Genomic DNA, 26,849 nt, shown 5'->3' with positions numbered 1-26,849 from the left:
GTGTGGTGTTGTTTTTGTTGATTTGTTATAGTGTGGTGTTGTTTTTGTTGATTTTTTATACTGTGGTGTCGTTTTTGTTGATTTGTTATGGTGTGGTGTTGTTTTTGTTGATTTGTTATGGTGTGGTATTGTTTTTGTTGATTTGTTATGGTGTGGTGTTGTTTTTGTTGATTTGTTATAGTGTGGTGTTGTTTTTGTTGATTTGTTATAGTGTGGTGTTGTTTTTGTTGATTTGTTATAGTGTGGTGTTGTTTTTGTTGATTTGTTATGGTGTGGTGATGTTTTTGTTGATTTGTTATGGTGTGGTGTTGTTTTTGTTGATTTGTTATAGTGTGGTGTTGTTTTTGTTGATTTGTTATAGTGTGGTGTTGTTTTTGTTTATTTGTTATGGTGTGGTGTTGTTTTTATTGATTTGTTATGGTGTGGTGTTGTTTTTGTTGATTTGTTATGGTGTGGTGATGTTTTTGTTGATTTGTTATAGTGTGGTGATGTTTTTATTTATTTGTTATGGTGTGGTGTTGTTTTTGTTGATTTGTTATAGTGTGGTGATGTTTTTATTTATTTGTTATGGTGTGGTGTTGTTTTTGTTGATTTGTTATAGTGTGGTGTTGTTTTTGTTGATTTGTTATGGTGTGGTGATGTTTTTGTTGATTTGTTATGGTAGCAGGTAGGAGAAACATACAGAGTTACCCTTTAACAATCTTTAATTTGACAACAAAGATCTGCAATCTTAGTAAAGCATCTATACGTTTGAATCAGTATTGGACATAAATAACAGATGAGATCAGCGGCTCCTCTCTGGGATTTTTCAGCTCCTCCTTCTGATTCGATCTCACGACCCTGTTTTACATTCACAGCTAAAATCTACATCTCCATGTCTGATGCATCTGCAGGAATAATAAAGAATAATAATAATAAAGATGCCAACATGCTCATCATCAGTTGCAGTTTTTGTTCAGAACCTTTAGCAACTTTGGAGATTTGTTCGTGATCAGTTCATCAACCGACACAAAATCAGAAACAATCTTGGTTCTCGATTCGTTTTTAAAGCTTCTCAAATGTGAAGATTTATAAATAAGAAATGTTGACGTTCCCCACATGATATCTGATTATTGATCCTCACGTCGGCCTGACAGGTGAAAACATCTCGTGTCACATCATGACTCCGGCTTCGCCTCTCGGCCGCTCACAGATGATCATCAGTGATCTCTACACGGCGTTCTGCTGACACCAGCTGATCTGAACTCCCAGAATGCCGAGAGAGAAGTGAAGCAGCAGCTCTGCTTTCCCCTTCGTGTGCGCTCAGTGAACCTGCTGTGTTCCTTTAAATAAAAGGAGGTCTTCTTCCTGCAGCTGAAGGAGTGTGTGTGTGAGCTGCAGCTGTGCAGCAGTGTATTTATCTGTCTGTCATTGATATTCACAGCCAGCTCCGGATCAATGAGCCCGACACGCCGCCTATTATTTCATTTCTGGTGTCTAAAAGACGAAGAAGCCGCGACTTGGCTCAATTGTTTCCTGTCGGTTTTGGCTGACTCGTCACAAAGTGTGTGTTTGTGTGTGGGGGGGTTAAACATCCAGAGAGACCGAGAGGTGGAGGAGGAAAGTATCAGGGACTCCACCATCATTAAATAATTAATAATAATTATAATAATAATAATAATTATTAATCTAAACTTTGTTCTTCTCATTATTAAAAACAGATGTACAAAGACCCAGAGGGCCCGAACCTGAATAATAAAGCACAGCACACACAAACCAAAAGGTATACTGTATACACAAGAAATATAAATGTTATTTTCTTCAGTTAAATCATCTACCAAACAAAAAATTAGGATTAATGGTTCTTCTGATTTCCATAACCGAAGCAAAAGTCACATTCAGCGCAGCATTAAAATCCAACAACCACCAAGAAACTGGGATCTGAGCCCTTTTTATCTTTAACAAAAGCAGAAATTCAAACTGCTGATCACGTCAACGTCAGATTCATAATGCACCCACTGAATCATCTGTAAATACATTTCTTTTACCTGAAAATGCAGAGAAGGAGCTTTTTAAAGCCCTCAGTATGTGTGCAGGTAGCGCTGCCTGGAATTTATTTTTATTTTACCAAGAAAGTCCCACTGAGACGGAATCTCTTTTACAAGGGAGACGAGGCCGAGAGGGCAACCAAAGCGCTGAGGGCGCCAAGCTTTAGCTTAACCTGGGGCTCCTTCCAAGACCAGGGGCCATATGTGTTGCCTGAGAGGCTAAATCCAGGGCAGCTGTGCTCCCTTTAAGTTTAAATGCTAAAGATAAAGAACTGAAGGAGACTTGATTTTAATGTATGATGAACGGTGTTTCAAAGTGAAACTAAAAGTGACTGTCTCCGGTTCCACCGCTCACGTCAGGGCTGATCGGCTTTGATTGGTTGACTGATTTGGTGATTTTCAGATTAAATGTACGTCAGGGGGGTAAACCTGGGAAGAAAAAAACCTACTCCAAATATGCTGACTTATTATATTATTATGAGAAACACTGGAACAAAATCTAATAGCGCTGCAACGAAAAGTCGAACTTTTTGGATAATCCAAATGTTAGAAAATAATTCTCTGATTCTAGCGTCTTAAATGTGAATATTTTCTGGGACATTAAACTGAGCATATTTAGTTTGTAGACAAAACAAGACATTTGAGGACACCATCTCAGGTGAATGACATTTTCACCATGTTCTGACTTATTATAGACCAAACAACTGATCGAGCATTCGAGAAAATAAAGAGGGTAATTGATCAAATCTGTTTAACTTTTAAGACCTGCTGTGTGGAGCTGGATTAGATCGGCGAGGATGTGACATGTTTTCATGAGCACGATGACGCTCAAACTCCACTAGCGGGTAAATCCAGCCCTGCGGCCGTTCTTCAGTCATCTTCCTGTCAGTCTCAGAGTTTGGGGAAAAGCCTCATCACTCTCCAAATATGCAAATCCTCCTACTTCTCCTAATCAGCCTCTTCATCAGCCCCCTCTTCTTCTCCTCTGTAATTGTCTGGCGTCCAAATATCACCCGACTCTGGCACTGAGCCGCTCTGAGGCTCATTAAAACGGTCATTTCCAAATTAAACAGGAGCAGCGTTTTGGGACGAGTCGAGCTCTCTTCTGACGACACAAACCATCTTTTCTGCTCGGCTGCTCCTCTAAGGTGGCTTCATTACAGAGCCCATTAAAAATAATCACTTAGACGCGCAGAGAAAGTCTGCGTGTGTGCTCTGCGCAGCTAATGCATTAATTTAATTAGCAGCATTAACAGCGTATCGTCCCGCAGAGAGAGAAGCAGAAAGAAAGACAGTCAGAGAGGAAAGTGCGACTCTAAAAACAGCCATGAAGAGTATGAAAAGGTCAGCACCAGCAGCACCAGCAGCACCCGGTCTCCGGTTCACTTCTGCATCAGGGTCCATTATCTGGGATCCATTTACTGCCCTGCGAGGCTCTGAAATCACCTCCTTCACATGCAGCTCTCTGAATAAAAGAAGCCTGAAAGTCACAGAGGAAATCACCATTATTTACCACTTCCTGTTGACGTCAAATGGAAAGTAAAATTAAAGCTGATGATGTGCTGCTGCCTGCTAGTCTGGTCTGAAGCCCCCCCTGACTCCCTACTGTACCTTAAAGCCCTTGATATACTTGCTTTTAACTACGCGTTCGCGTACGCAAGATGGCTGCCATGCGCATCCTGCGTTCCTTTGGAGTGTAGGTTGTGCACGTCTCCAGAACTCTAACTCTGGATAGAACTCGTTGCCATCGTGGCTTAGGGTTGGCTAGCCGACCAGAGGCAGAGGATGAAGTCCAAGTCAACAGCGGCGGAGTCAGTGGACTATCCAGGTTAGAGTTGGGCTTTTGTCAGGTTCAGGGAAACTGATGTTTTTTTCGGTTAAATACTAAACGTCTGGATTTCATTTCAGATCTGCTCCCCAGATTAGCTTAGCTCTGAGGCTAACAAATCTCTTATCAAACCCCTTATTAGCAAAGAGCATTATATATATCTCATTTTCAGCCTGCGCTAACCGTCACTTTTACTTTAATGACAAACTCCTCTGGAGGCAGATCAGCTAGAGCTAATTAACATTAATCCTGTGGGCCAAAATTAAACTGTTTCCTAGTACCTGTGTTCCCTGCAGACCGGGGTCGGCGGTAATCAAAGATCACGTGTGAGGAACAAAAGAAACAAAGTGTCCAGACTGTCGCGCTGTGATCCACACGTGATATTTAAATCAGCGGCAGAATCAAACTGCTGATTGGACTCAGTGACGTTCAGGGTGGAGTTACTCCTCTGACCGGGTGGAGTTGGACCAGCTGACCCCGTGCCCTGAGCCTTGTCACCACGCTGCACCGAGGACTCTGATCATGTGCGCATTAAAGTAAAGTGACACCAAACTACAAGTAGCCAGCGGTACGTATCGATGTCCATCTTGCAGATCGCGACTGCAGCCAATCAGGTTACAACCTTTTATGTAATCTGGGGTGTTTAACGCACAAACGAGACTTGGTTCCCTGAATTTAGTCTTAAAGGGGCAGCACCTCCTCCCAGGCAACGCAAAGATCAAACCTGGAGAGAACTCTGGGAACAGAAGTATCTTCTCCTGCTGTTGATTCAGAACCTGAGTGTGGCTAAAACACTCTGCTGTGAAAACTGTTCAGTTTGAACCCACAGCTGAGGATCCAGAACCGTACTTACACCTACCAAGTCCCCACCGGACCTCTCTCTTGGTTTTCAATCAATTCAATTCAGCTTTATTGTCAAACAACAATGTTGACAAAGCTACAAATAAATAACAAAACAATAAATTCTCTCTCTCTCTCTCTCTCTCTCTGTCTGAGTCAGTGTCTCTCTCTCTCAATTCAATTCAATTCAAATTAGCTTTATTGGCATGAATGTGTAAAAGCAATATTGACAAAGCATGATACAAACTAATTAAAGCGTGTGTGTGTTAAAAAAAATAAAAATATATTAAAAATTAAAATACATTTAGCTGACTCTTTTATCCAAAGCGACTTACAATTGCTATACATGTCAGAGGTCGCACGCCTCTGGAGCAACGAGGGGTTAAACGTCTTGCTCAGGGACACAATGGTGGATGTGTCACAGTGGGGGATTGAACCCGGGTCTCTCACACCAAAGGCATGTGGCAAGTGTGTGTGTGTGTGTTAAAAAAAATAAAACTATATTAAAAATAAATCTCTCTCTCTCTGTCTGAGTCAGTGTCTCTCTCTCTCTCAACAGGAGGTCATGTGACTGAATAATAAATGTCTGACGGGTCATGGCCCAGCAACATGAGAACCACACACAGGTCAGCGGCTGATCATGTGACACCTGGGTTCTGTTTTACAGGTGAGGAGACTTTAAAGCATGTTGACCTCCTGAGGGCCCACGTGAAACCAGAACCTGGTGGTTCTGTTCCAGATCACTCAGAGCCAAACGACACAGATAAAAGAGTGTGAAGGGATCTTTGTCCTGTTCCAGAGACCCGAGCAGGTCCTCACGACTTCTCATTAGGGCTCATCAGAAAACTGAAAGACTGCCAACAATCCAAAAAGTCACCACTTTCTGCTGATCCACTAACCAGTTCATCTGATCACTGTTTCAGACCTGTGCAGGACAGACTGTTAGCCGTTAGCATGATAGCCTTTAGCGTTTTAGCCTTTAGCATGATAGCCTTTAGCGTGTAAGCCTTTAGCATGATATCCCTTAGCATGATAGCCTTTAGCGTGTAAGCCTTTAGCGTTTTAGCCCTTAGCATGATAGCCTTTAGCATGATAGCCTTTAGCGTGTAAGCCTTTAGCATGATATCCCTTAGCATGATAGCCTTTAGCGTGTAAGCCTTTAGCATCATATCCTTTAGCATGATAGCCTTTAGCGTGTTAGCATTTAGCGTGTTAGTTGGAGTTCTCCAATCAGCAGCGGCGTGTATATGGGCGTATTAAAAAGGCAGTGAAGCGCCTGCGTACACAGCAGGGTGACGAAGGCGCCGCCGTTTCCCTTTAAAACGCTTGGCTACATTTAGTTGGAGCAGAACTCCGACCCAGCTTTGAGACGCTGCTGAGGGCTGCCACGTGATTGGCTGTCCGTTCCTTACTGCTACCTTGTGAGTACAATCTATTTGATAAGTGCAACGAGATGACTTCTGTTACGAACGGGCGAAGAATAAATGAAAGCGAGATGAAGCCTTGTTCCTGAGGTTAAAGTTGCCGTCCTGTTTAAACTCTGCAGAACATTTTCCACCAGCTTCAAACTGAAAGCCGCCGTCAGACGATAAAATATTGATGAGGTTTGTCGCAACACGGAGCCTCTCTGACATCAAGGTGTGATTAAATAACCTGACGACTGCATGTGTGTTTACACGCTGTAACAAAGACTCACTTCCTGTCAGTGAACACATGTCGGACCTGCAGAAACACAGAGAGAACGCCAGCTGCCGCCTTCAGCCCAAACAACGACAGAAGAGACGCAAAACAGCCGTTTCATGGCGTCTTTGGCCCGGCCAATCAGCACGCAGAACACCAACGCGCTCGACCGTTTCTGTTGTTTGAATCCAGCCGAAGCAAAGAAAAACACCTTCTCTAGGTCAGAACACCTGCAGCTCAACAACCAATCAGCCTGCTGATGTTTGATGACCGCATCTTCTGAGATGGTTCCCTATTCTTTATCTGCCCTGAGTACTGCCTGCAGGGTTGCCCTTCAGCCTCCAACCAGCGCTGCATGCAGCCTGAGAGGCAAAACCCAGGGCTGACAGGTTCCTAACTGATGCTGACCCGCTCAGATCTTCTCTCAGACAGATTAACAGACCGACTCTGCTGCTGCTTCCTCAGACTCTTTTCTGAGGCGGCGGCGTTTCCTGAAACTTCCTCTTCACTTTCAATAATCTAAAGAAAACGTTTAAAAGCAAGAAAAAGCTGTTCATGTTTCAGGCAGAGCTCTGGACTCTAACAGCAGCAAGACGATCAGTCGGTAAGTTCAGTCATTTCTTAACTTTGTCTCCTGTTTCCTCTGACCATCACTCGCTGCAGCCCGACAAGACGAGCGGGGCTCCAGCTCCAGTTATTTGCTTTACTAAACAGTAAATAAAGTAAAGTAACTCCTGCTCACACGAGGCAAACAGCGACAGCACAGAGAAAATGAAGCGAAGCGTTAGAGGCTGACAGGAAGTGCTGCTGAGGGCGGACAGAAGAAGAAGAGATGTGATTTCATTTTCCTCTGACAGACGCAGATTTGATCTTCAAACTGAATCAAACTACAACTGAAGAGATTTACTCTACTGAGCGCGCTCAGTGCAGATGAGGGTCACCGAGAGGTCGGCGCGCTCACAGAAGAAGATTAATGATCTGTGAGCTGCTGCAGGACTGAAAGGCAAACACGCAGAAGCGGACCTGGAAAAACCCACACGGTGAAACTCTCTCGTCACAAACGGACGCACATGGTGGCATTTAGCGCCGCTGCTCGGCGCTACAGTAGGCCTCATATGAAACACAGAACAGCCAGCGTGTGGAGGAGGGTGGGCTGGACGGAGGGCCCGACTTTGAACCAGGTTCACGGCCCCTGTGAAACAAAAAGTCAACATGAAAGATGTTTATTTAAGTTACATAAATTGCGTTGTTGACGTACGTAGTTATTTTAACCCAAACCGCGATCTCTTCCCATCCTGAAGGACTCTCTGTGCCTAAACCAAACTGCAGCGTTTCACGACTTCAATAATGTGCCGTTTCAAAGTAGCGATGTTTCGAAAGTCTAAAAACACGCTGCATATTTGCTGTTGCTAAGCGTTGCTAACTTGACCGCGGAGCCTTAAACGTCTAAAAATGAAGCAGAAGGGGGACACAGGGCGTTAGAAAGCGACGCCAAAGAGCCTTGACCCAGCGTCCAAATGTGAGGAGTCTCTCACTTGCGTCTTTGTCCCGCCCACCGCGGATTCATGGAGAGACGCAAGGACACCAAGCCAGGAGAGAAGGAACGAGGAAATGTGTTTGTAGAGACATGAGCGTCCGTTTGTGATGACGGCGGCAGCTGATCACAGCTGGATCAGCTGATCACAGCTGATCTAACAGCTGGAGAGACGTGTGAGGGAGTTTGTTTGTGTGCAGCAGGATCCTGTTTAACAAACACCTGCACATGAAGAATTTCAGCTTAGTGCACGTCCTGCTCCCTCTGCAGAGAAGCCATTTTCAAAATAAAATACCCCGTGCACACCCCCGATCGTATGTTCACATCAAACACAGTTTAAACAGACAGAAGGAACTTTTACCTACGTCATCAAAACATTTCTCACTAAATCAGCAAAATCTAAACATGTCAGCAAAATCAGGCAAAGCGCTCTTATTCTGAAAAGCTCCCAGTGGGCTCTGCGGGTCTTGTGGTCTATGATCAGAACCAAAGCGGGTCACACAGAGCTGTGAAGAAGGTCGAAGAAGCACAAAAAGGACAAGTCGTTAACGTGGGCAGAATTCCCATGATGCTTGGCGGTGAAAAGAGTTTTGCTATTTGTTTGAAATACAAAATGTACTTTTCTTTTTTCTTTTTAAACGTGTCTGTTTAGAGTAAAGTGTTTTCTGTTGGTCGTTGTGTTCTTGTGGTTTTTTCTGGCGGCTGCAGGAAACCAGGAGTGAAGTGTCCGTTTCATTTGAAGAGCGGCTGCACTGACCGATGAAAGCACATCTCTTGTACGGTCGTGTCTACGGGAAAATAACGTCGCGTTTGCGGCCACGCCTGGGTCGGCCGCCCCCATGCACCCACGCTATCTCCGCTTATGGCTTTCAGTTTATTTCCTCTTCTAATATCCTTCAACACCACTGCGTACACTTTATTTGTGCAGGTCACATCGTCACCGATCGATCGCTGCGTTCCATCATATCAATCCAACGATTTTGTTATTTGTTTTAGCGCAGCAGCTTCATTCTTTCTTTCATCAGCTGATTCTACCGGCGGCGGCGCCGGCTGCTTTCATCAGATGCTTCGGTGCAGTTTAGCGTCCGACTCCTAACCTGTTTTCTCTGCGTTACCGTCGTCTGTTTGGACTAAACTGGGGAACGAGCACGATCACTGAGGGAAAACGGGTTTCTTGCCGACAGGCATAATAAAAGTTGACGGGAGAAAGAAAAGAATCTCTCTAACAGGCTAAATGAAGAAAGTTGTGTGGGGTTTTTGTTGGTCAGACCTACAGTGAACTCAGATTTTAACTAGACGGTGAATCAACAAATCAAATATAGCCGAACACTTCGCAGCGATGCACTGGACTTTAATGTTTCTGTCCTGATGTCCAATCAACAACGGCTACCCAATAAGTGGGCGTGTCTGTCAGGAAAAGACTTCCGCGAAGGCGCCGGTGTATCCTCGCTCCTCTGAGCTTTGGGACGGCCTGCAAGATGGCGGAGCGAAACAGCTTCCGGTTCAAGCGAGGAAATGACAAATAAGAGATTTGAGAAGCACCTTGAGAGTCTGAATCCTGACCCTGTACTCCTCCTGTCCCCCCCAGAGCTCCCAGTCCCCTCCGGGCCCCACCAGGACCCACAGCCATGAGCGTCCAGACCCGGAGGATCCGCCTGAAGCCCTGGTTGTTGGCTCAGGTGAACAGCGGCAGGTATCCCGGTCTACAGTGGCTCAGTGCAGAACACAGACTCTTCCAGATCCCCTGGAGACACGCCACGCGCCACACGCCCGCGTCAGACGAGGAAAACACCATCTTCAAGGTGAGGTTCACCCTGACACACCTGACCTCTGACCTTTATCCTACACAAGTGAAAAATGGGTCATGAGGTTAGCTTCATGCTAGCTTAGCTTCACTTTAGCTTAGCTTGTGAATGTGTGACCGGTGTCAGGTCTCAGCGGCTATCAGGTGAAGGTCGAAGCAGAACGGCGTGTGAAATAGAGACGTGAACCCTTCAGAGTCCGGCCGCCTCTCTGAAGAGGCTCTGACCACTTCAGCAGAACTGTCGACCACTTCCTGTTTGAGCCTCTGGTCTGATTGGCTCCTCACTGCTGATGATGTCACTTCCTCCTTTGCTGGTCACTGCTTCTACTTTTGTGTCTGTGCTCTGACACGTGTGCAGAAGGTTTCATGTGTTCAGCATGAAGTGAGGACGCCGACTGTTTCGCTCTGTGTGAAACTGAAACACTTCCTGTCATGTGACTGCATCACCTCAAAGAGCAACATCAGTGAAATCAGCAGCAGCTGCTGGTTAGCTTAGCTTAGCTTAGCATAAAGCCCTAAAGCTCCCCTGTGAACACGTCTGCTTTAAAGTGAGCACGTGGCGTGTGTTCCTGTTCGTGGTTATAAAAACTCACATAGTGTTACTCCGCCCGTCCAGCGGAGGGTGGAGCGGCTGCTGGTTTCACTTGATGGTGAACTGCTAATTCAGTGGTGTGAGGAACACACCTGACTGACGTTTCCACGAGAGTATTTCCAACAGACTGTTCCTTTAAATGTGCTGTCGGTAGTTAACCCTGCTCTTTGTCTTGCAGGCGTGGGCTCTGGAGACGGGTAAATATCAGGAAGGCGTGGATGAACCCGACCCTGCGAAGTGGAAAGCGAACCTTCGCTGCGCTCTGAACAAAAGCAGAGAGTTCCAGCTGAAATACGACGGCACCAAAGAGACGCCGGTCCAACCGTACAAGATCTACGAGGTCTGTGAGCAGCCCGCCAACACAGGTGAGGACGCTCGCACACGTGTACAGGAAGTAGACGTCGCTCTGATCTAAGCACCTGCGTAGTTCACTGCAGTAACAGGGTTCACTTCGTAGTACTCTGTGGTACTCACACAGAGGCCCTCCTCAGGATCCAAACGTCTTTCTAAAACTTTTGTTGTCTCACCAGCTCAGTTCAGCTCGTGGTCTTCATCTTACTGAGTACCAAACACTTCCCCAGGACCCTGATGAAGACCTGAACCAGAACCCAGTCAGTCAGACTGGGTTCTGGTTCAGGTCGACGTTGTTCTTAGACAGTTAAAACACGTGCTCGCTGTTTCACTGGCTGACTCTATTCCTGCTGAATCATCAGACCAGGGTTCTGGACTCTGAACCAGGATTTGGGGGGGCGGGTACACTGCGGGTCACCATCAGGGCTCATTACTCTGTCTAAGTTTTATCTACTAAAGTGTTTGTGCAGCGCTTCTCACACAAGCCGACCGGGTTTCATCGTCAGGTCAGCGGGTGTATTTAAATGCCGACCGGCGCCGAGACGACCGCGCTGAGGAGAAGAATAAGAAATAAGAAACCAGCACCTCGCTGGCCGCCTGCTGGACGCCGCCTCTTCTTCTTCTTTCCTGTCAGAGATACGGAGCAGAACCCGGTGGGGTTCCGCCTGGTTTTTCTGTGGGAAACAGGAAACAGCGTCGCCGAGCTGACGTCACGCTAAAAAACTGCTCGGCGCCGCAGATGAAGCTGGATTCTGTTAAATCTTTGTTCCGGGGTCACTGTGATCAAACGAACCGGCGCTCGTTAGTTCACGTGTCTCTAAGTTTGTCAGACTGATGCAGCTGATCATCACACACAACATGCTAATGTTCAAGCTAACTGTAGCCAGCGTTAGCGTTAGCACCGCTGCTAGCTGCGCGTGTCAGAGGTGAAAACTAACGAGCTGCAGACAAACTGAGCTTTATTCTGATATAATATTAATAATAAGATGTGGAGGAGTTGGGTGAAGAAAGATCACTTCTGCTTGTCCCTGATGTGCGTTTTGTGTTCCAGATGGTGGTGAAGATGATGAAGAGGAGGTGAGGAGTGAAACGTGTAAATGACACATAGTTTGGTCACCTGACTTTCTGACCCAACAACTGTCTGTTTTATCCTCAGATGCCGAACCTGATGGAGCTCACCATCAGTAAGTAGAGACTTTCTCTCCAGGGGGGACCTGCAGTACCTGGACCTGAGGGAGTAGACTTTTTACCTGTTTTAAAGTCTCCAGGATACATCGTCTCTTGTTTTAAAGTTGTAAAAACAGTTTCTTTTTCTTGTCCACTTGCTGCTGTGATGTGACACAAATGAATCTGATCGTGACTCTGATGATGTCTCTTCAGACCCCAGGACCAGTGAGACCCCGTCCTTCAGCTCCTTCCCAGCTCACGCAGAGGTGAATCAGTTCAGTCTGTCCACCAACGGGACGTTTGGACCTCCACATGTGATCCCGGTACCGCTCGTCCCAGACAGAGTCGTCCCCATGCCCTCTGATCTCCTGGCTCGGGGTCAGATGGTGGATCAGGGGAGCTTCGTCCATCCGGGCGGACTCTCTAATGGACCCCAGGACCTGGATTCTCTGCCCCCACCGGCTGCTTCTGCTCCCCCCGTGTCAGCCCTGATGGAGACCGGCGGCATGGGGGATGTAGAGAACCAGGGGGACCCTCAGAACCACCAACCCTGCAAATACGACCTGCTGAGCAGCGTCCCATGTGAGTACGACCCCGTCCTCTGAGACAGAGCTGCAGGGTTTAAGATGTTCTGGTGGATTACAGCAGGGACAGGATAAAATGCTCCTTATTGAGCCCTGTCAGGGAAATCCAGACCGGCCCAGCAGCTCAGGGGAAACAAGAAAGAACCACATCTGTGTGTCCAGTACATCTTTGTGGGACCAGACGGGCTGGATAGGTCCACATTTTTCATTGATACTGACTTGTTCAGATTCAGGACTCATGTGGAGTCTATCCTGGTCCTGGATCAGTTGACCAACTCTTCTGCCTTGCAGGGATCTTGGGAGTTGGTTCATCCACTGTTTTGTGGACTTGGAGAAGGTTTACCTGGGATGCTGTGGGAGTATGGGGTCCAGGACCGAGCCAGTCGGTCCTTGTAGCACGTTGTTCGCCTCATCTCTGATGCAGAACCCGAGTTCTGACCCAGTAAGACCTGCAGCAGCTGTTGAAATGAGTCCTCAACCCTCTCCTAGTCCACTTCTGTCATTCCTGTGATGTTGAGAGGTTTGATGGTGACGTGAGAGAGGCGCTGCCCGTCCTGGTTTATAGAGTCCTGTAGCTCACAGCAGCTCCCCTCCTGACACCAGGTGCAGTTCGGTTCTTGTGGCGACGGTGAAGACGACTGTTGGGTGACAGAACAGAGGCCGGTTACTCGACAACACGTCAGATGTTTTTAAGCCTGGTTTAGGGAGACGGGGAAACTGCTAGCCTACCCTCACCGGGCTGGAGGTTCAGGGAACTGGACTTAAAGCAGGACGCGTGTCAGGTGGTCCAGCTTAACGTCTGCTCATCTTCAGGTCCCTCGTGTTACTTGGTTTAATGCTCAGACTGCACATCACTGCAGCTCTTGAACATTTTAGTTTCTGAGTGAAGCGTCTCACTTCTGTAAAATCTTTGTTGGGAGCTGCACATGCTCAGTAGCAAGGTAACGACGTCGTCTTGTCACTGTGCTGCACTTGACGCCCGGCTCCTCTCCAGGTGTTGTCTCTGGCTCCGTCTGATTAACACCTGGATCAACTCGTTTATATGTCCTCGAGTTGCTTCACCTGGACGTCACGCCCACAGTGAAGGTGTGGTGAACGGTGGAACAGGTTCTGTGGTGAAACGTGATCCAGATCCATGTTTCACTCTGAGCAGGCTGGATTTTTGACATGCTCATTTATACCTTCCTGTGGCACCATTTTGATTTTCCTGGTCCTGGTCCTGGTCCACTACTAACAGTCCTCTCTCTGTCTCTCTCTGTCTCTCGGCGTAGTAACAGATCTGGACCTGAAGTTCCAGTACCGGGGCCGGACCACAGGTTCTCTGACTGTCAGTAACCCTCAGGGCTGCCGTTTGTACTACGGACACCTGGAGCCGACCCCGGAGCAGGTGGAGCTGTTCGGACCAGTCACCCTGCAGCAGGTCTTGTTCCCGGGGACGTCTGAGGTCCAGAACCAGAAGCAGCGGTTCTACACAGAGGCCCTGCTGGACGTGATGGACCGCGGTCTAATCCTGGAGATCTGGGAGCAGGACATCTACGCCATCCGCCTTTGTCAGTGTAAGGTGTTCTGGTCCGGACCGGGCATGCCTGAACAGGGTCTACCAAACCCCATGGAGAGGGAGAAGAAGATCAAAGTGTTTAGCCTCAACGAGTTCCTGCAAGGTGACGAGTAGCTGCAGGCGGGAAGTCCAGAACCATGTGAGCCGCTTGCTAACCAAACCGTCTTCTGTCCACAGGACTGATCCTGTTCCAGAGGGGGGAAGCTCAGAACCCTCCCCCCTTCGAGATCTACTTCTGTTTCGGGGAGGACTGGCCCGACAAGAAACCCAAAGAGAAAAAACTCATCATCGTGCAGGTCTGTTCACGTGGCGTCAACACTCATAGCCCCGCCCACTGTGACGTCTCCCTGTTATAATGTATCATAGAGAGAATCACTCATCCAGCTGACGCTTCTATCCAAAGCAACGTACAGCTGATATATCTGTCAGAGGTCCTCCCCTGGTTCTGGTTCTGGCTGTGACCTGGTTTTGGTTTTCCTCAGGTGGTTCCTGTGGTGGCTCGAATCCTGACGGAGATGTTCTCTGGAGAACTCAGCTGGTCCACAGATAGCATCCGGCTGCAGATCTCAAACCCTGACGTAAAGGACCAGACGGTGGAGCAGTTCAAGGAGCTGCAGAGGCTTCTGCAGAGCCAACAGATCCAGGGGCCCTGGACCCCCAACATACCCTGAACACCAGGACGGCTGTCCTGCCTCATCATCATCACCACCAGCTCAGGACTCAGACCAGCACAGTTCCAGTCCTCTCCAGGTGTTTCAACACTGAACCGATCCTCTAACGGACCTTTACCCTGGACTCTACAGCCCTGATGAGTCCAGAACCTTTAACAGAACATGTAAAGATTCTTTTCAGCATCGGCTCAAACTCAACTTCAGCTAGAAAACAAACAGAACAGCAGTTTTTTCTTTGTAGCTCATTTTAAGAGAAGTGAAAATGAATCCAACGGCTGCAGGGCGCTCCGCCCCGAGTCCGCCGCGACAGCTGACGGCTGAGGACGGACCGACCTGAGCCCCTAAAATCAGCTGACGGCTGAGGTCGCTCCGCCCCGAGTCCGCCGCGACAGCTGACGGCTGAGGACGGACCGACCTGACCCCTAAAATCCGCTGACTCGCTGAAGTTGCTGCGCCGCGGTTGCTGGTGCTAATTGCGGCCATTATAGTCAATGAGTCCACCAGAAGCGGCTCTCCGTTCCGCAGAGAACAGGCAGCAGGTCTATTGTTACCGCTATCCGCGTCAAGCAGCACAGAACAGATCAAGCCGGGCAGGAAGTCAGACAGAACGGCAGATCCGGTCAATTTTCAAAGTAAAACACCCTGTGGAGACTCCCGATCGTAAAACACCAATAAACACGGTTAAAACGGACACAAAAATAAACCATTTAATTACGTAGCCTACTGAATCACAGCAGAAGCACAAAAAGCAAACAGTGGTTACCAAATCAACAAAATCTAAACAGAATGCTCTGATTCTGGCTCCCTGTGGGAGATGCAGCCTGAAGAAACGAGGTCACAGATCTGTGAAGAGGGTAGTAGATGCACGAAAAGGACAAATAGGTTGTACGCTCCGCTGCTGAGACGCTTCCAGTGGACTTAACGCCGGGCTGAGGACACATCAAAACCGTGGTGCAGCCGTAACGCGCCGTAGCCGGATTCAGTGGATTCCTGGCGTGCGTCCGTCCCTACGGCTGCAGGCCGGGCGGTCCGTCTTGTGTTCGCACCGACCCCCTTCAGACCTGGACTGCACTGTAAAAGATGGAGGTTACACGGATCACGTGGGTGTCTTCGTCCTGAAGGTTGGCTGCAGGTTTAATGTTCCGTTTTGTTTGACAGCCCTTCATGTGAGCGCTCGGACGTTCCCGATGTCTCGGACTTTGGAAGACCTCCACGTGATCCGTCTAACTCTGCTGAAGCCTGAAGTTGGCTTGTTGGATTAAATCAGATTGTAAAACCCAAATCTGTCCGTTAACCTGTGACACGTTCAGTGACCAGGAACACGTCGCTGTTTCAAACTGTTGTAGATCATTTCAATAAACTCTGCTGCAGTGTTCTTTCTTACAGCACCGTGTTTTTCCTTCTTTGTTTCCTAAGTAAACTGCAAGTCTGTGAAGGACAGAGTCCACCACAGACCACAGTAACGTCCACACTGACTAGCTGCTGATGTTCTTCTGTATTTATGATCCAGAAGGTGAAACCTGGCGACTCCATCAGGAAAAATTCAAGATTCCATTTGTGACGAGAAGTCGATCGACACAAAATGTTTTACTGTTTGTGTTTTTAGCTTTTCACTCAGGTTTCAGGCTGAAAACGGACTTTTAATAAACCGATCAGAATATTTATAGATGATGGAAATAATCAGTAGCTGCGCCTCTACAGAAAGAATCTGACCAAGATGTCAGATTCTTTCCTCTGGAGGTCTGACAGAGCTTCCCTGTAGCGCCCCCCTCAGGGCAGACTACACGTTTAACGTCCTGCGTCGGTCTGGATCAATGATGATCAGGTTTTAAATGCTTTCTGTCCACGACGGATCAGAGCGGGTTCAGGTCTGAGGATCAAGTGAGTCCAGAACCCCCAGCAGACGGGGTCTCCCCAAGGTGAGTGGGAACACAAAGGGCTGTAACTGTGACATCGCCTGTTTCAGGTTACCGGACGCTCAGATCCGGTTTCCTGCAGGTGTTCTTCAGGATTTAGGTTTTAAACTAGACCAGTGTGGAACGCTGCTGGTTGATGATTGGCTGCAGGATATTTCTGGCTGGGACTATGAGGGTCCACTCCAGGAAAAGAGTCGGCTGGTGAAAATGTTCTGTTGTTCTGGGTCAGACATGAGGAATAAATGAATAACTGAGTCTACATCAGTTCTACTTGATCAAGACGAGCCTTCTGCTGCTGGCACACGTCTTCATATCAGTGGTTCTCAAAGTGCGGTCCTCCAGGGTCAAGAAGAGGAATTAGTTATTTTCTCTGTAATTCATCAATAACGCAGTGACAGAACAGTTACATAAACTGTACATAATCTTGTAATTAAACCTCTAAAGTCCTGTCTGATGGGGGTCTAGTGGCTCCGGGATCTGACCTGTGTCAGGGTAGGGGTCCTGAAACATGTGAGGAGACTTGAGACTGAAATAATGATGAAGATGAAAAGTGTTTCACCTTCATCACCAGAGAACTGAGACACGAGCTGGTCCTCGAGACCACGGAGGACGTGTTGGTGAAGAACCAGCAGAGTCCATCTTCACCCGAGAGACACATCAGCCCTGACCCCTGACCCCCCTCCTCCCCGTCTGCTGGATGGATCTCTTTCTTACCTGGATGCTTTTTAACCGTCCGACATGTTCTCAGCTGCGTCCTGCAGAGTTCTCCATCGACCACAGGGGGCAGCAGTCAGCCTGGTCCCCTCTGGACATTAAAGCGCCAGCTAAACCTCTCAGTACCTGGGTAGTTGACAAATACGCAGTAAAAAAAACATTTTCTTCTAAAACAGCATTTTTAAAGAAAAAGAACATTTATGTTGTGTCAAATCTGAGCTTTTAGAAAATATAAGGGGTTATTATTATTATTATTATTATTATGATTTAAATGTGTCCGATGGTGTCTTTATACAAACATGAAAAAGATTCATCTTAACTGTAAGACACTGTTTTCATATCCTGTTTTTATTAGAAATGAAATTTTTAATAAAACTATTTTCCCCCTGAACTGGACCGTTTGAGCAAAAGTGAGTTAGACTTTGATGTCGTCCTTTCAAAACTGTTGAAAGTTATACAAATCAAACACTAAATCATTTCATACTATCAGTTTACTTCCTTGGTTGTTCTCTCAGGACCTCCCTGTTTATTTCCTCTCTATACTTCTGTGTCCTCTCTCTCCCAAACATTTCTCTCCCTCAGTTCTTCCTTTCTAAAATTTCATATTACTTATTTTCATGACACTTTACACCAGTACACATTTTCTGCAAAAACAGCTGAAAATATTTTTTACTGTAATTTTTACATTTAAAAACACTAAAAATGGACCAAAAGAAAACAAGGGAGTGAAACTACTCTTAATTAATCATTTAACATGCGTTTTAAAGAGACCTGTCCTCTGGTGTGACTGTCCAGAGGACGTTTCAGCCTTTTCGTGCCAGTTAACGACCATGCTACACCAAGCCAATCTGCCATTAGCAGTTAGCAGCACACATTAGCTCTAGTTTCTGTAATTATGTACTTTAACAAACAGTTTTGTATATTAAAAAATATAATTTAGGGCCGTCACACCAAAGGACAAAAACACATAACACTTTTATAGTGGTTCGGAAAAAGCTAAATATTTGAACAGTTCTGAGAGAAAAGCTTCGGCCACATGGTCTTTCAGCTAAATAAAGCTGACTGTTGAAACGAAGACATGGCGTCGCACCAGAGGACGTGGCATCCAGGGAGAAAATACGTTTTCAGAAATATGGATGAACTAAATGATTCCCATTCACTAAAACTGACACTTGTAACATTCTGCCTGAGCTATTTAGCAACATCTTTATGTGTGTCATTTTATTTTATAAAAGTTGTAATTTATTGAACCATGCTTGAGACACCACAAGACATTTTTGTGATTTGGCTCAAATGTAAGAAATCTGATTACAAAGCTGTTTTTACAACAACAGGTCCTGGAAAACAAACAAAGCTTTAACCGTTTACTGCACTTTAAATCGTCCTTTTTATTACTTTTACCTTCTGTGACAGTGAAATTGTCATGTCACGTTAACAACCCATCTGAGGTTTGAACCTGGCATCTGTCGGTGAAGCGGTAGTGACGCGTTTCACCCAGAGCCATGTAGAGACCTCCGTGATCCACCACCGGTGTAAAAACCAGCTTTACTGTGACCTTCAGTCTGAGTTAATGTGCTCTGCAGCGGAGAGGACTACGGCAGCCTGAGGCGGACAAACGTAAGGAAAGTCTGTTCAGTCAGAAACACAGAGCGAGGACGTCGCTGCTCTGACATGTCGGACCTGGAAACCTGACATTTACTCGGCCTACAGAACCCTCACTGTCTCAACTACTGCTGAGACAATCCCGGCTCCTCCAGGCTGCGTGTCGAAGTGTCCTTGGGCAAGATACTGAACCCCGAACTGCCCCTGGCGGCTGTTCCGCCAGTGAATGAATGTGTGTTAGTTTCTGTTTGAGCTCTTAGGCTCAGTGAGAGAGCTCACCTGGCCCTCACCTGGAGCCCGAGCCCACCTTCAGTTAGAGCTCACCTGGCCCTCACCTGGAGCCCGAGCCCACCTTCAGTTAGAGCTCACCTGGCCCTCACCTGGAGCCCGAGCCCACCTTCAGTTAGAGCTCACCTGTATCTCACCTGGAGCCGGAGACCACCTTTAGATAGAGCTCACCTGTATCTCACCTGGAGCTGGAGACCACCTTTAGATAGAGCTCACCTGTATCTCACCTGGAGCTGGAGACCACCTTTAGACAAGGTTCACCTGGAGCTGGAGACCACCTTTAAACAAGGTTCACCTGGATCTCACCTGGATCCCGAGCCCACCTTCAGTTAGAGCTCACCTGGCCCTCACCTGGAGCCCGAGCCCACCTTCAGTTAGAGCTCACCTGGCCCTCACCTGGAGCCCGAGCCCACCTTCAGTTAGAGCTCACCTGGAGCCGGAGCCCACCTTTAGATAGAGCTCACCTGGCCCTCACCTGGAGCCGGAGCCCACCTTTAGATAGAGCTCACCTGTATCTCACCTGGAGCTGGAGACCACCTTTAGACAAGGTTCACCTGGATCTCACCTGGAGCTGGAACCCACCTTTAAACAAGGTTCACCTGTATCTCACCTGGAGCCGGAGACCACCTTTAAACAAGGTTCACCTGTATCTCACCTGGAGCCGGAGACCACCTTCAGTTAGAGCTCACCTGTATCTCACCTGGAGCTGGAGACCACCTTTAAACAAGGTTCACCTGTATCTCACCTGGAGCCGGAGACCACCTTCAGTTAGAGCTCACCTGTATCTCACCTGGAGCCGGAGACCACCTTTAGATAGAGCTCACCTGTATCTCACCTGGAGCTGGAGACCACCTTTAGATAGAGCTCACCTGTATCTCACCTGGAGCTGGAGACCACCTTTAGACAAGGTTCACCTGGAGCTGGAGACCAGCTTTAAACAAGGTTCACCTGGATCTCACCTGGATCCCGAGCCCACCTTCAGTTAGAGCTCACCTGGCCCTCACCTGGAGCCCGAGCCCACCTTCAGTTAGAGCTCACCTGGCCCTCACCTGGAGCCGGAGACCACCTTCAGTTAGAGCTCACCTGTATCTCACCTGGAGCCGGAGACCACCTTTAGATAGAGCTCACCTGTATCTCACCTGGAGCTGGAGACCACCTTTAGACAAGGTTCACCTGGAGCTGGAGACCACCTTTAAACAAGGTTCACCTGGATCTCACCTGGAGCTGGAGACCACCTTTAAACAAGGTTCACCTGGATCTCACCTGGAGCTGGAGACCACCTTCAGTTAGAGCTCACCTGTATCTCACCTGGAGCCGGAGACCACCTTTAGATAGAGCTCACCTGTATCTCACCTGGAGCTGGAGACCACCTTTAGACAAGGTTCACCTGGAGCTGGAGACCAGCTTTAAACAAGGTTCACCTGGATCTCACCTGGATCCCGAGCCCACCTTCAGTTAGAGCTCACCTGGCCCTCACCTGGAGCCCGAGCCCACCTTCAGTTAGAGCTCACCTGGCCCTCACCTGGAGCCGGAGCCCACCTTTAGATAGAGCTCACCTGGCCCTCACCTGGAGCCGGAGCCCACCTTTAGATAGAGCTCACCTGTATCTCACCTGGAGCTGGAGACCACCTTTAGACAAGGTTCACCTGGATGTCACCTGGAGCTGGAGACCACCTTTAGACAAGGTTCACCTGTATCTCACCTGGAGCTGGAACCCACCTTTAGACAAGGTTCACCTGGATCTCACCTGGAGCTGGAACCCACCTTTAGACAAGGTTCACCTGGATCTCACCTGGAGCTGGAGACCACCTTTAGACAAGGTTCACCTGGAGCTGGAGCCCACCATTAGATAGAGCTCAGCCAAGTCCAGTTGGCCTTGACTTTAACCTTCGTTGCATAACTATGACCTGGATGACTTCAGACACCTTTAGATGGAGCTCAACTGGAGCTCACCTGGAGCCGTACGTCCACAGTGTCGGTGCAGTTCCCCTCGCTCTGCTGCAGGTGCTCAGAAAGGTGCTGACAGCTGATTGGTTCTCCTGCACGCCTGCTACAGACACACCCAGAACGAAACAGCGAGGCAGACATGTTTGTTGTTTCAGTTGTTTTTTATTGTTTACAACAAGGCTACATCACCAATGATGTCATGGTGTCAGTCTCTCCGTCTCATTACCCAGAGTTCACTCTGTCTCACTTTGTGGAAAAACAACTAAAATTCAACCAAAGTTAAAAAGGTCAAAGGTGACGCCAAATCCTCCATCACTCAGCCTCTACAGGCAGCCGCTCGGCCAAGAGCATCATGGGAAATTTTTTGGCTCTTTGTATGGCACGGACAAAAAACATCACGACCAAAGTCCCAAAAATAAATCTTCTCTTAAAAACTGTTGACCAGGCACGTCCTACGATTGATTACTGATGAAGATCCAACAGGACTGATCCGCATCAGCTCACTTAGTGAACTCCTCCCAGTCCTGACCCCGCCCACTTGCTGGACCCGACCCCGCCCACTTGACACCTGCTGCAGGTGAGGTCAGGTGAGGTTAGGGGTCGGGTTGGAGGACTCAGTCTGTCCAAGTCCTCACTCTGTCAGTCCTTCAGAGCGATTCGTCCTGTTTCACATTCAAAGTCCCTCCTCTTCATCTTCATCTCGTCCCTTTGGATCCTCGTCTGCAGTCGCAGCTTTTTGCCGTCACCTCTGAATGTTGGACAACAAAAGATTTAACCTGAAAGAGAGAAAGAGCGGAGGGTGACCTCAGAGCGTTACCTGCCACACCTGAGTGTCCAGGTGAGTCAGAGCAGACAGGTGAGTGTTACCTGGTGTCGTGTGAAGGTCGCAGCTATCGGAACAGTCTGGTGAACTCTCTGATGGCCCAGCACACCTGTTTACACTCCTCAGCGCTGCGGACAGGAAACAAGCATTAATACAGGTGATCTACCTGCAGGTGGTGCTGTGCTCATTATGCAGCAGGTGGAGGTGTTTCTACCTGAACAGTGATTTAGCGCTCAGAGTGTGAGGAGCCACTAAAAGATCAAACTGCTGTAATTAATAGACGTAATACATGATGTTCTAGCTCCTCCTCCAGGTGGTGGACTGATGTAGACTGAGTCAGTCACATCACAGGACCGTAAACATGATTATAGTAAACTCTCAGGCTGGACCGGTCCAGCTAGAATCAGCTGTACTTAGGGTTCTGGTGAACTCAGGTGAGTTCCTCAGAGCTCAGCTGAACACTCTGCGTTCCACGCCAGTCTGAACACGCCTCAGGCTGCTGAGACGACCAATCCAGTCCGTGGCTTTTTATCTGCTGTGAAATCCTGGACTTCAGTTCCTGCTCCTAAATCCTGATCCACCTAAGTCTCTGGTCCACACAGACACCAGACACTGGTTCCTGTCTTTGGATCAGCACATTAAAGATGTCACCAGATCCAGAGTGTCACTAGAGAAGCTCTTCCTGTCCTCAGAGTCTCTGATCCTTTCTGAGTACAGACTGCAGACTCTGTTTCACTTCCTGGTTCTAACTAAATCTACATCAGTCCAGAGACTTGATCAGCAACCTGCAGGAGGAACCAGAATATTATGAATCCAGTTCCAGCAGGTTCATGTCTGTGGTTTCATTAAGTTCTTCTCTCTCTACACGCTGTTTCATTCACTGTGCTTTCAGACCAAACGCAAATTTTCGTCGCTTTCCTCGCGTGAGTACATTTGCTGCGGTGTTCACACACAAGTTCAACGATAGCTGGAATAAAGTTCCATACACGTTTCTGAACTCACCAGGTAGTTCAACCTCCTCGCTTTCTTTTCTCCCAGCAATGTCCAGTTTTTATATAAATATGAAGTAGCGTCAAACGACGCCAACACCACTGGAACCAGATGTGCACGGAAGCTGCTGAGAAGCTCGAGTGAAGATAAATCAACGCTGTAATCATAAAAACTAAAGTAAAAAGCTAATTTAATAAAAGCAGTTTACTCCGAGCTCCTCCCTCGAGCAAACGGCGTAGTTGCGAGCAAAATCCAGTCCGACCACAGGTGTTTAATTGTCCGAAGCTGGAGCGCTTGAAAATAATCAACTCACGCGAATTCCTGATGTAAATGTCTATCTTTGAAATGGAATCTGGTGGCAGGTGCGCTGCAGGTGTCTCACCTGGTGACCTGTTTGTGGAAGTCAGTCAGCTGTTTGTGAGTGACGGTCACGGCTCCTCCTGACGTCTCCTTGGGTAAACCTTTCAGAGCGTTTTCTAACCAGCGACAGAACGTCTGAAACAGAAGACATCAGAGCCTGAGGGACGTCAGGAGACACACCTGAGCAGGTGTTACCGCTGCACTCTCGGGTACTCACGGGTCTGTCGAACACCATCACCTCCCACAGCACCTCGGCCACGTCGGGCAGCGTGTACGGCGGCAGACAGAAACAACACGAGTGCATCAGCTGAGTGACCAGCTGCTGGCCGTGCTGCTCCATGGCCTGACCAATCAGCTGCTTCCGCACCTCAAAGTCCTCCTCGTGCTGCAGAGAGAGGACGATGTTAGAAAGGACGACATCAGAGAGGACAACGTCAGAGAGGATGACGAGCGTTACAGGACAACGGTAGAGAGGGGACAGTGTTAGAAAGGACGAGCGTCAGAGAGAGAACGACATTAGAAAGGACGGCGTCAGAGAGGACAACGTCAGAGAGGATGACGAGCGTTACAGGACAACGGTAGAGAGGGGACAGTGTTAGAAAGGACGAGCGTCAGAGAGAGAACGACATTAGAAAGGACGGCGTCAGAGAGGACAAGTGTCAGAGAGAGGACGACGTTAGAAAGGACGACATCAGAGAGGACAACGTCAGAGAGGATGACGAGCGTTACAGGACAACGGTAGAGAGGGGACAGTGTTAGAAAGGACGGCGTCAGAGAGGACAAGTGTCAGAGAGAGGACAAGTGTCAGAGAGAGGACAAGTGTCAGAGAGAGGACGACGTTAGAAAGGACGACATCAGAGAGGACAAGTGTCAGAGAGAGGACAAGTGTCAGAGAGGACGACATCAGAGAGGACAACGTCAGAGAGGATGACGAGCGTTACAGGACAACGGTAGAGAGGGGACAGTGTTAGAAAGGACGAGCGTCAGAGAGAGAACGACATTAGAAAGGACGGCGTCAGAGAGGACAAGTGTCAGAGAGAGGACAAGTGTCAGAGAGAGGACGACGTTAGAAAGGACGACATCAGAGAGGACAAGTGTCAGAGAGAGGACAAGTGTCAGAGAGAGGACGACGTTAGAAAGGACGACATCAGAGAGGACGGCGTCAGAGAGGACAAGTGTCAGAGAGATGACGACGTTAGAAAGGACGACATCAGAGAGGACGGCGTCAGAGAGGACAAGTGTCAGAGAGAGGATGGCGTTAGAAAGGACGACATCAGAGAGGACAGCGTTAGAGAGACGACAGCGTTAGAAAGGACGGCGTCAAAGAGGACAGCGTTACAGAGACGAGAGCGTTACAAAGGACGGCGTCAAAGAGGACAGCGTTACAGAGACGAGAGCGTTACAAAGGACGGCGTCAAAGAGGACAGCGTTACAGAGACGAGAGCGTTACAAAGGACGGCGTTACAGAGACGACAGCGTTAGAAAGGACGGCGTCAAAGAGGATAGCGTTACAGAGACGACAGCGTTAGAAAGGACAGCGTTAGAGAGGATAGCGTTAGAGAGACGACGGCGTTAGAAAGGACGGCGTTAGAGAGGACAGCGCTAGAGAGACGACGGCGTCAAAGAGGACAGTGTTAGAAAGGACGGCGTCAAAGAGGACAGCGTTACACAGACGACGGCGTTAGAAAGGACGGCGTTAGAGAGGATAGCGTTAGAGAGACGACAGTGTTAGAAAGGACGGCGTCAAAGAGGACAGCGTTACAGAGACGACAGCGTTAGAGAGGGGACAGCGTAAGAAAGGACGGCATAAGACCAAAAGTGAAGTGAGCATTGTGAGCAGTGCCAAACTAAAATGTTTATATTTCTGCTTCACGCTGCTCAAAACATTACCCACAATGCAGCCCTGCACTTCACGTGTTTACACAACGCTTCAGCTCGTCCTCCTGAAGGACACGTGCACCCTGCGCTGCTGTACATGTGATAGACAAGCGAGTCTAACATCGAGTGTTCAAACCCCCAACCTTCATTATTCTCTATCGAGCAGAGTCCTTCTGGTCCCGTTTAGAGGACACAGAGGACAGTTTCCCTGCAAAACATCTAAATGTCATTATTTTGGCCGACATTGTGATACTATTGTGTTGAAAAGCATATTTAAATGGTTCTGGTGCGACTGATTCGCACCGATCACAGATCTTTTCTTCAGTCTGTAGAAGACGACTCTCTGCAGCACCACTTTCATTTCAAATGTTCTTCACACATTCAGCCTTCAGGAGTTTCTGCTCCTGCTGTGATTTGAAAATACGATTTGGATTCATTGTTCAGCCCTACTGACTGATTGCTATCCAACTTTACACCACGGATCCTTCCACTGGGAAAATATTTTAACATTGGGCTGTTAATCTGCTGCACTGACTGTTTCTGTCTTAGATCCTCTGTGTGCGTCGTCTATGGTAGAGCTGACGATAAAGTTGACCCCGCAGATTGGACTAGTGGTCCGTGGTCTGGGGCTGCATTGATAAAGCCGACGTCACGATCGGATCGTCCCGTCAGCGCAGGTTTAATCTGTGACTCACGTCGTTGGCGACTCCGGTGTGGATGAGGTCTCGGACAAACTTCATGACGCTGCAGTTGGCGTCCCGGTGGTCCAATGAGGTGGCGGCGATGGCGCACTGGATGATGTGAACGATGATGCTGCTGCTGAGTAAAGTGACGGGACTCCTCTGGACGAACCTGAACGGAAACGAGGAGACGTCAGGTCCTGAATCACACCTGAGCAGGTAAAGGTCGGATGAACCTGCACTCACCTGGTGGCCAGTCTGAACAGGTCGTCCACCGTGTCGGGGTGATTCCTCAAACCGTTGGGCTGCTCCAACAGCTGGAAGGTCGGCATACACAGAGCCTGGAGGAAGAGGGAGGAGCTCATCATCATCATCACCTGTCAGAGTCTGTTTCACCTGAGCAAGCCCTCCTTTTAATCAGAACTGTGTGTCTTCATCAAGTATTGGCTTTGCACTGGGATGGGTTTTATTGCACGTTCTGAACAGGTTGTACAGGAGCGAGTTTCCCTGGCGGACAGGCCAGTTTATGTGTTGTACAGGAGCGAGTTTCCCTGGCGGACAGGCCAGTTTATGTGTTGTACAGGAGCGAGTTTCCCTGGCGGACAGGCCAGTTTATGTGTTGTACAGGAGCGAGTTTCCCTGGCGGACAGGCCAGTTTATGTGTTGTACAGGAGCGAGTTTCCCTGGCGGACAGGCCAGTTTATGTGTTGTACAGGTGCGAGTTTCCCTGGCGGCCAGGCCAGTTTATGTGTTGTACAGGAGCGAGTTTCCCTGGCGGACAGGCCAGTTTATGTGTTGTACAGGAGCGAGTTTCCCTGGCGGACAGGCCAGTTTATGTGTTGTACAGGTGCGAGTTTCCCTGGCGGCCAGGCCAGTTTATGTGTTGTACAGGAGCGAGTTTCCCTGGCGGCCAGGCCAGTTTATGTGTTGTACAGGTGCGAGTTTCCCTGGCGGCCAGGCCAGTTTATGTGTTGTACAGGAGCGAGTTTCCCTGGCGGCCAGGCCAGTTTATGTG

General features: G+C 48.3%; 3 protein-coding genes across 4 annotated transcripts in view; 1 reads left to right on the top strand and 2 right to left on the bottom strand.

Moving 5' to 3' along the window:
- LOC123962785 (potassium voltage-gated channel subfamily D member 2-like) overlaps positions 1-26,849 on the bottom strand; it is a 77,267-nt gene that overhangs the window by 44,884 nt on the left and 5,534 nt on the right. The gene's annotated exons all lie outside the window — the stretch shown is intronic.
- Positions 8,912-14,958, top strand: irf5 (interferon regulatory factor 5). Of its 2 annotated transcripts, none has more exons than XM_046039129.1 (8): positions 8,912-9,711; positions 10,484-10,670; positions 11,708-11,733; positions 11,813-11,840; positions 12,037-12,405; positions 13,685-14,068; positions 14,143-14,261; positions 14,448-14,958. In XM_046039129.1, the coding sequence occupies exons 1-8, from the start codon at positions 9,538-9,540 to the stop codon at positions 14,634-14,636; spliced, it is 1,476 nt and encodes a 491-aa protein (XP_045895085.1). In that variant the 5' UTR covers positions 8,912-9,537; the 3' UTR covers positions 14,637-14,958. The 2 variants fall into 2 exon arrangements, with proteins under 2 accessions (XP_045895085.1, XP_045895084.1); XM_046039128.1 differs by having other exon boundaries at positions 8,913-9,711; positions 13,679-14,068.
- LOC123962788 (transportin-3-like) lies at positions 21,257-26,228 on the bottom strand. The gene is made up of 6 exons (XM_046039130.1): positions 26,081-26,228; positions 25,850-26,006; positions 23,494-23,661; positions 23,299-23,411; positions 21,971-22,054; positions 21,257-21,879 (listed from the first exon to the last, which is right to left on the bottom strand). Exons 1-5 carry the CDS (start codon positions 26,206-26,208, stop codon positions 21,994-21,996), a joined length of 627 nt encoding a protein of 208 aa, XP_045895086.1. The 5' UTR covers positions 26,209-26,228; the 3' UTR covers positions 21,257-21,879; positions 21,971-21,993.

Source organism: Micropterus dolomieu, linkage group LG23 (genome assembly GCF_021292245.1).
Source record: "Micropterus dolomieu isolate WLL.071019.BEF.003 ecotype Adirondacks linkage group LG23, ASM2129224v1, whole genome shotgun sequence".
In the NCBI taxonomy this organism is placed as follows: domain Eukaryota; kingdom Metazoa; phylum Chordata; class Actinopteri; order Centrarchiformes; family Centrarchidae; genus Micropterus; species Micropterus dolomieu.
Note: the sequence above shows the minus strand (reverse complement) of the source record. Positions and strands in the feature narration are given on the sequence as shown.

Bases quoted from the DNA above. Each gene is read 5' to 3' on its own strand.
- irf5 (XM_046039128.1), top strand. From the start codon at position 9,538: ATGAGCGTCCAGACCCGGAGGATCCGCCTGAAGCCCTGGTTGTTGGCT. The intron at 9,712-10,483 runs GTGAGGTTCACC...TTTGTCTTGCAG, and splicing joins AGGAAAACACCATCTTCAAG to GCGTGGGCTCTGGAGACGGG. The intron at 12,406-13,678 runs GTGAGTACGACC...CTCTCGGCGTAG, and splicing joins CCTGCTGAGCAGCGTCCCAT to TAACAGATCTGGACCTGAAG.
- LOC123962788 (XM_046039130.1), bottom strand. From the start codon at position 26,208: ATGATGATGATGAGCTCCTCCCTCTTCCTCCAGGCTCTGTGTATGCCG. The intron at 26,007-26,080 runs GTGAGTGCAGGT...GTTTCCGTTCAG, and splicing joins CTGTTCAGACTGGCCACCAG to GTTCGTCCAGAGGAGTCCCG. The intron at 22,055-23,298 runs GTGAGACACCTG...TCCTGTCCGCAG, and splicing joins TTCCACAAACAGGTCACCAG to CGCTGAGGAGTGTAAACAGG.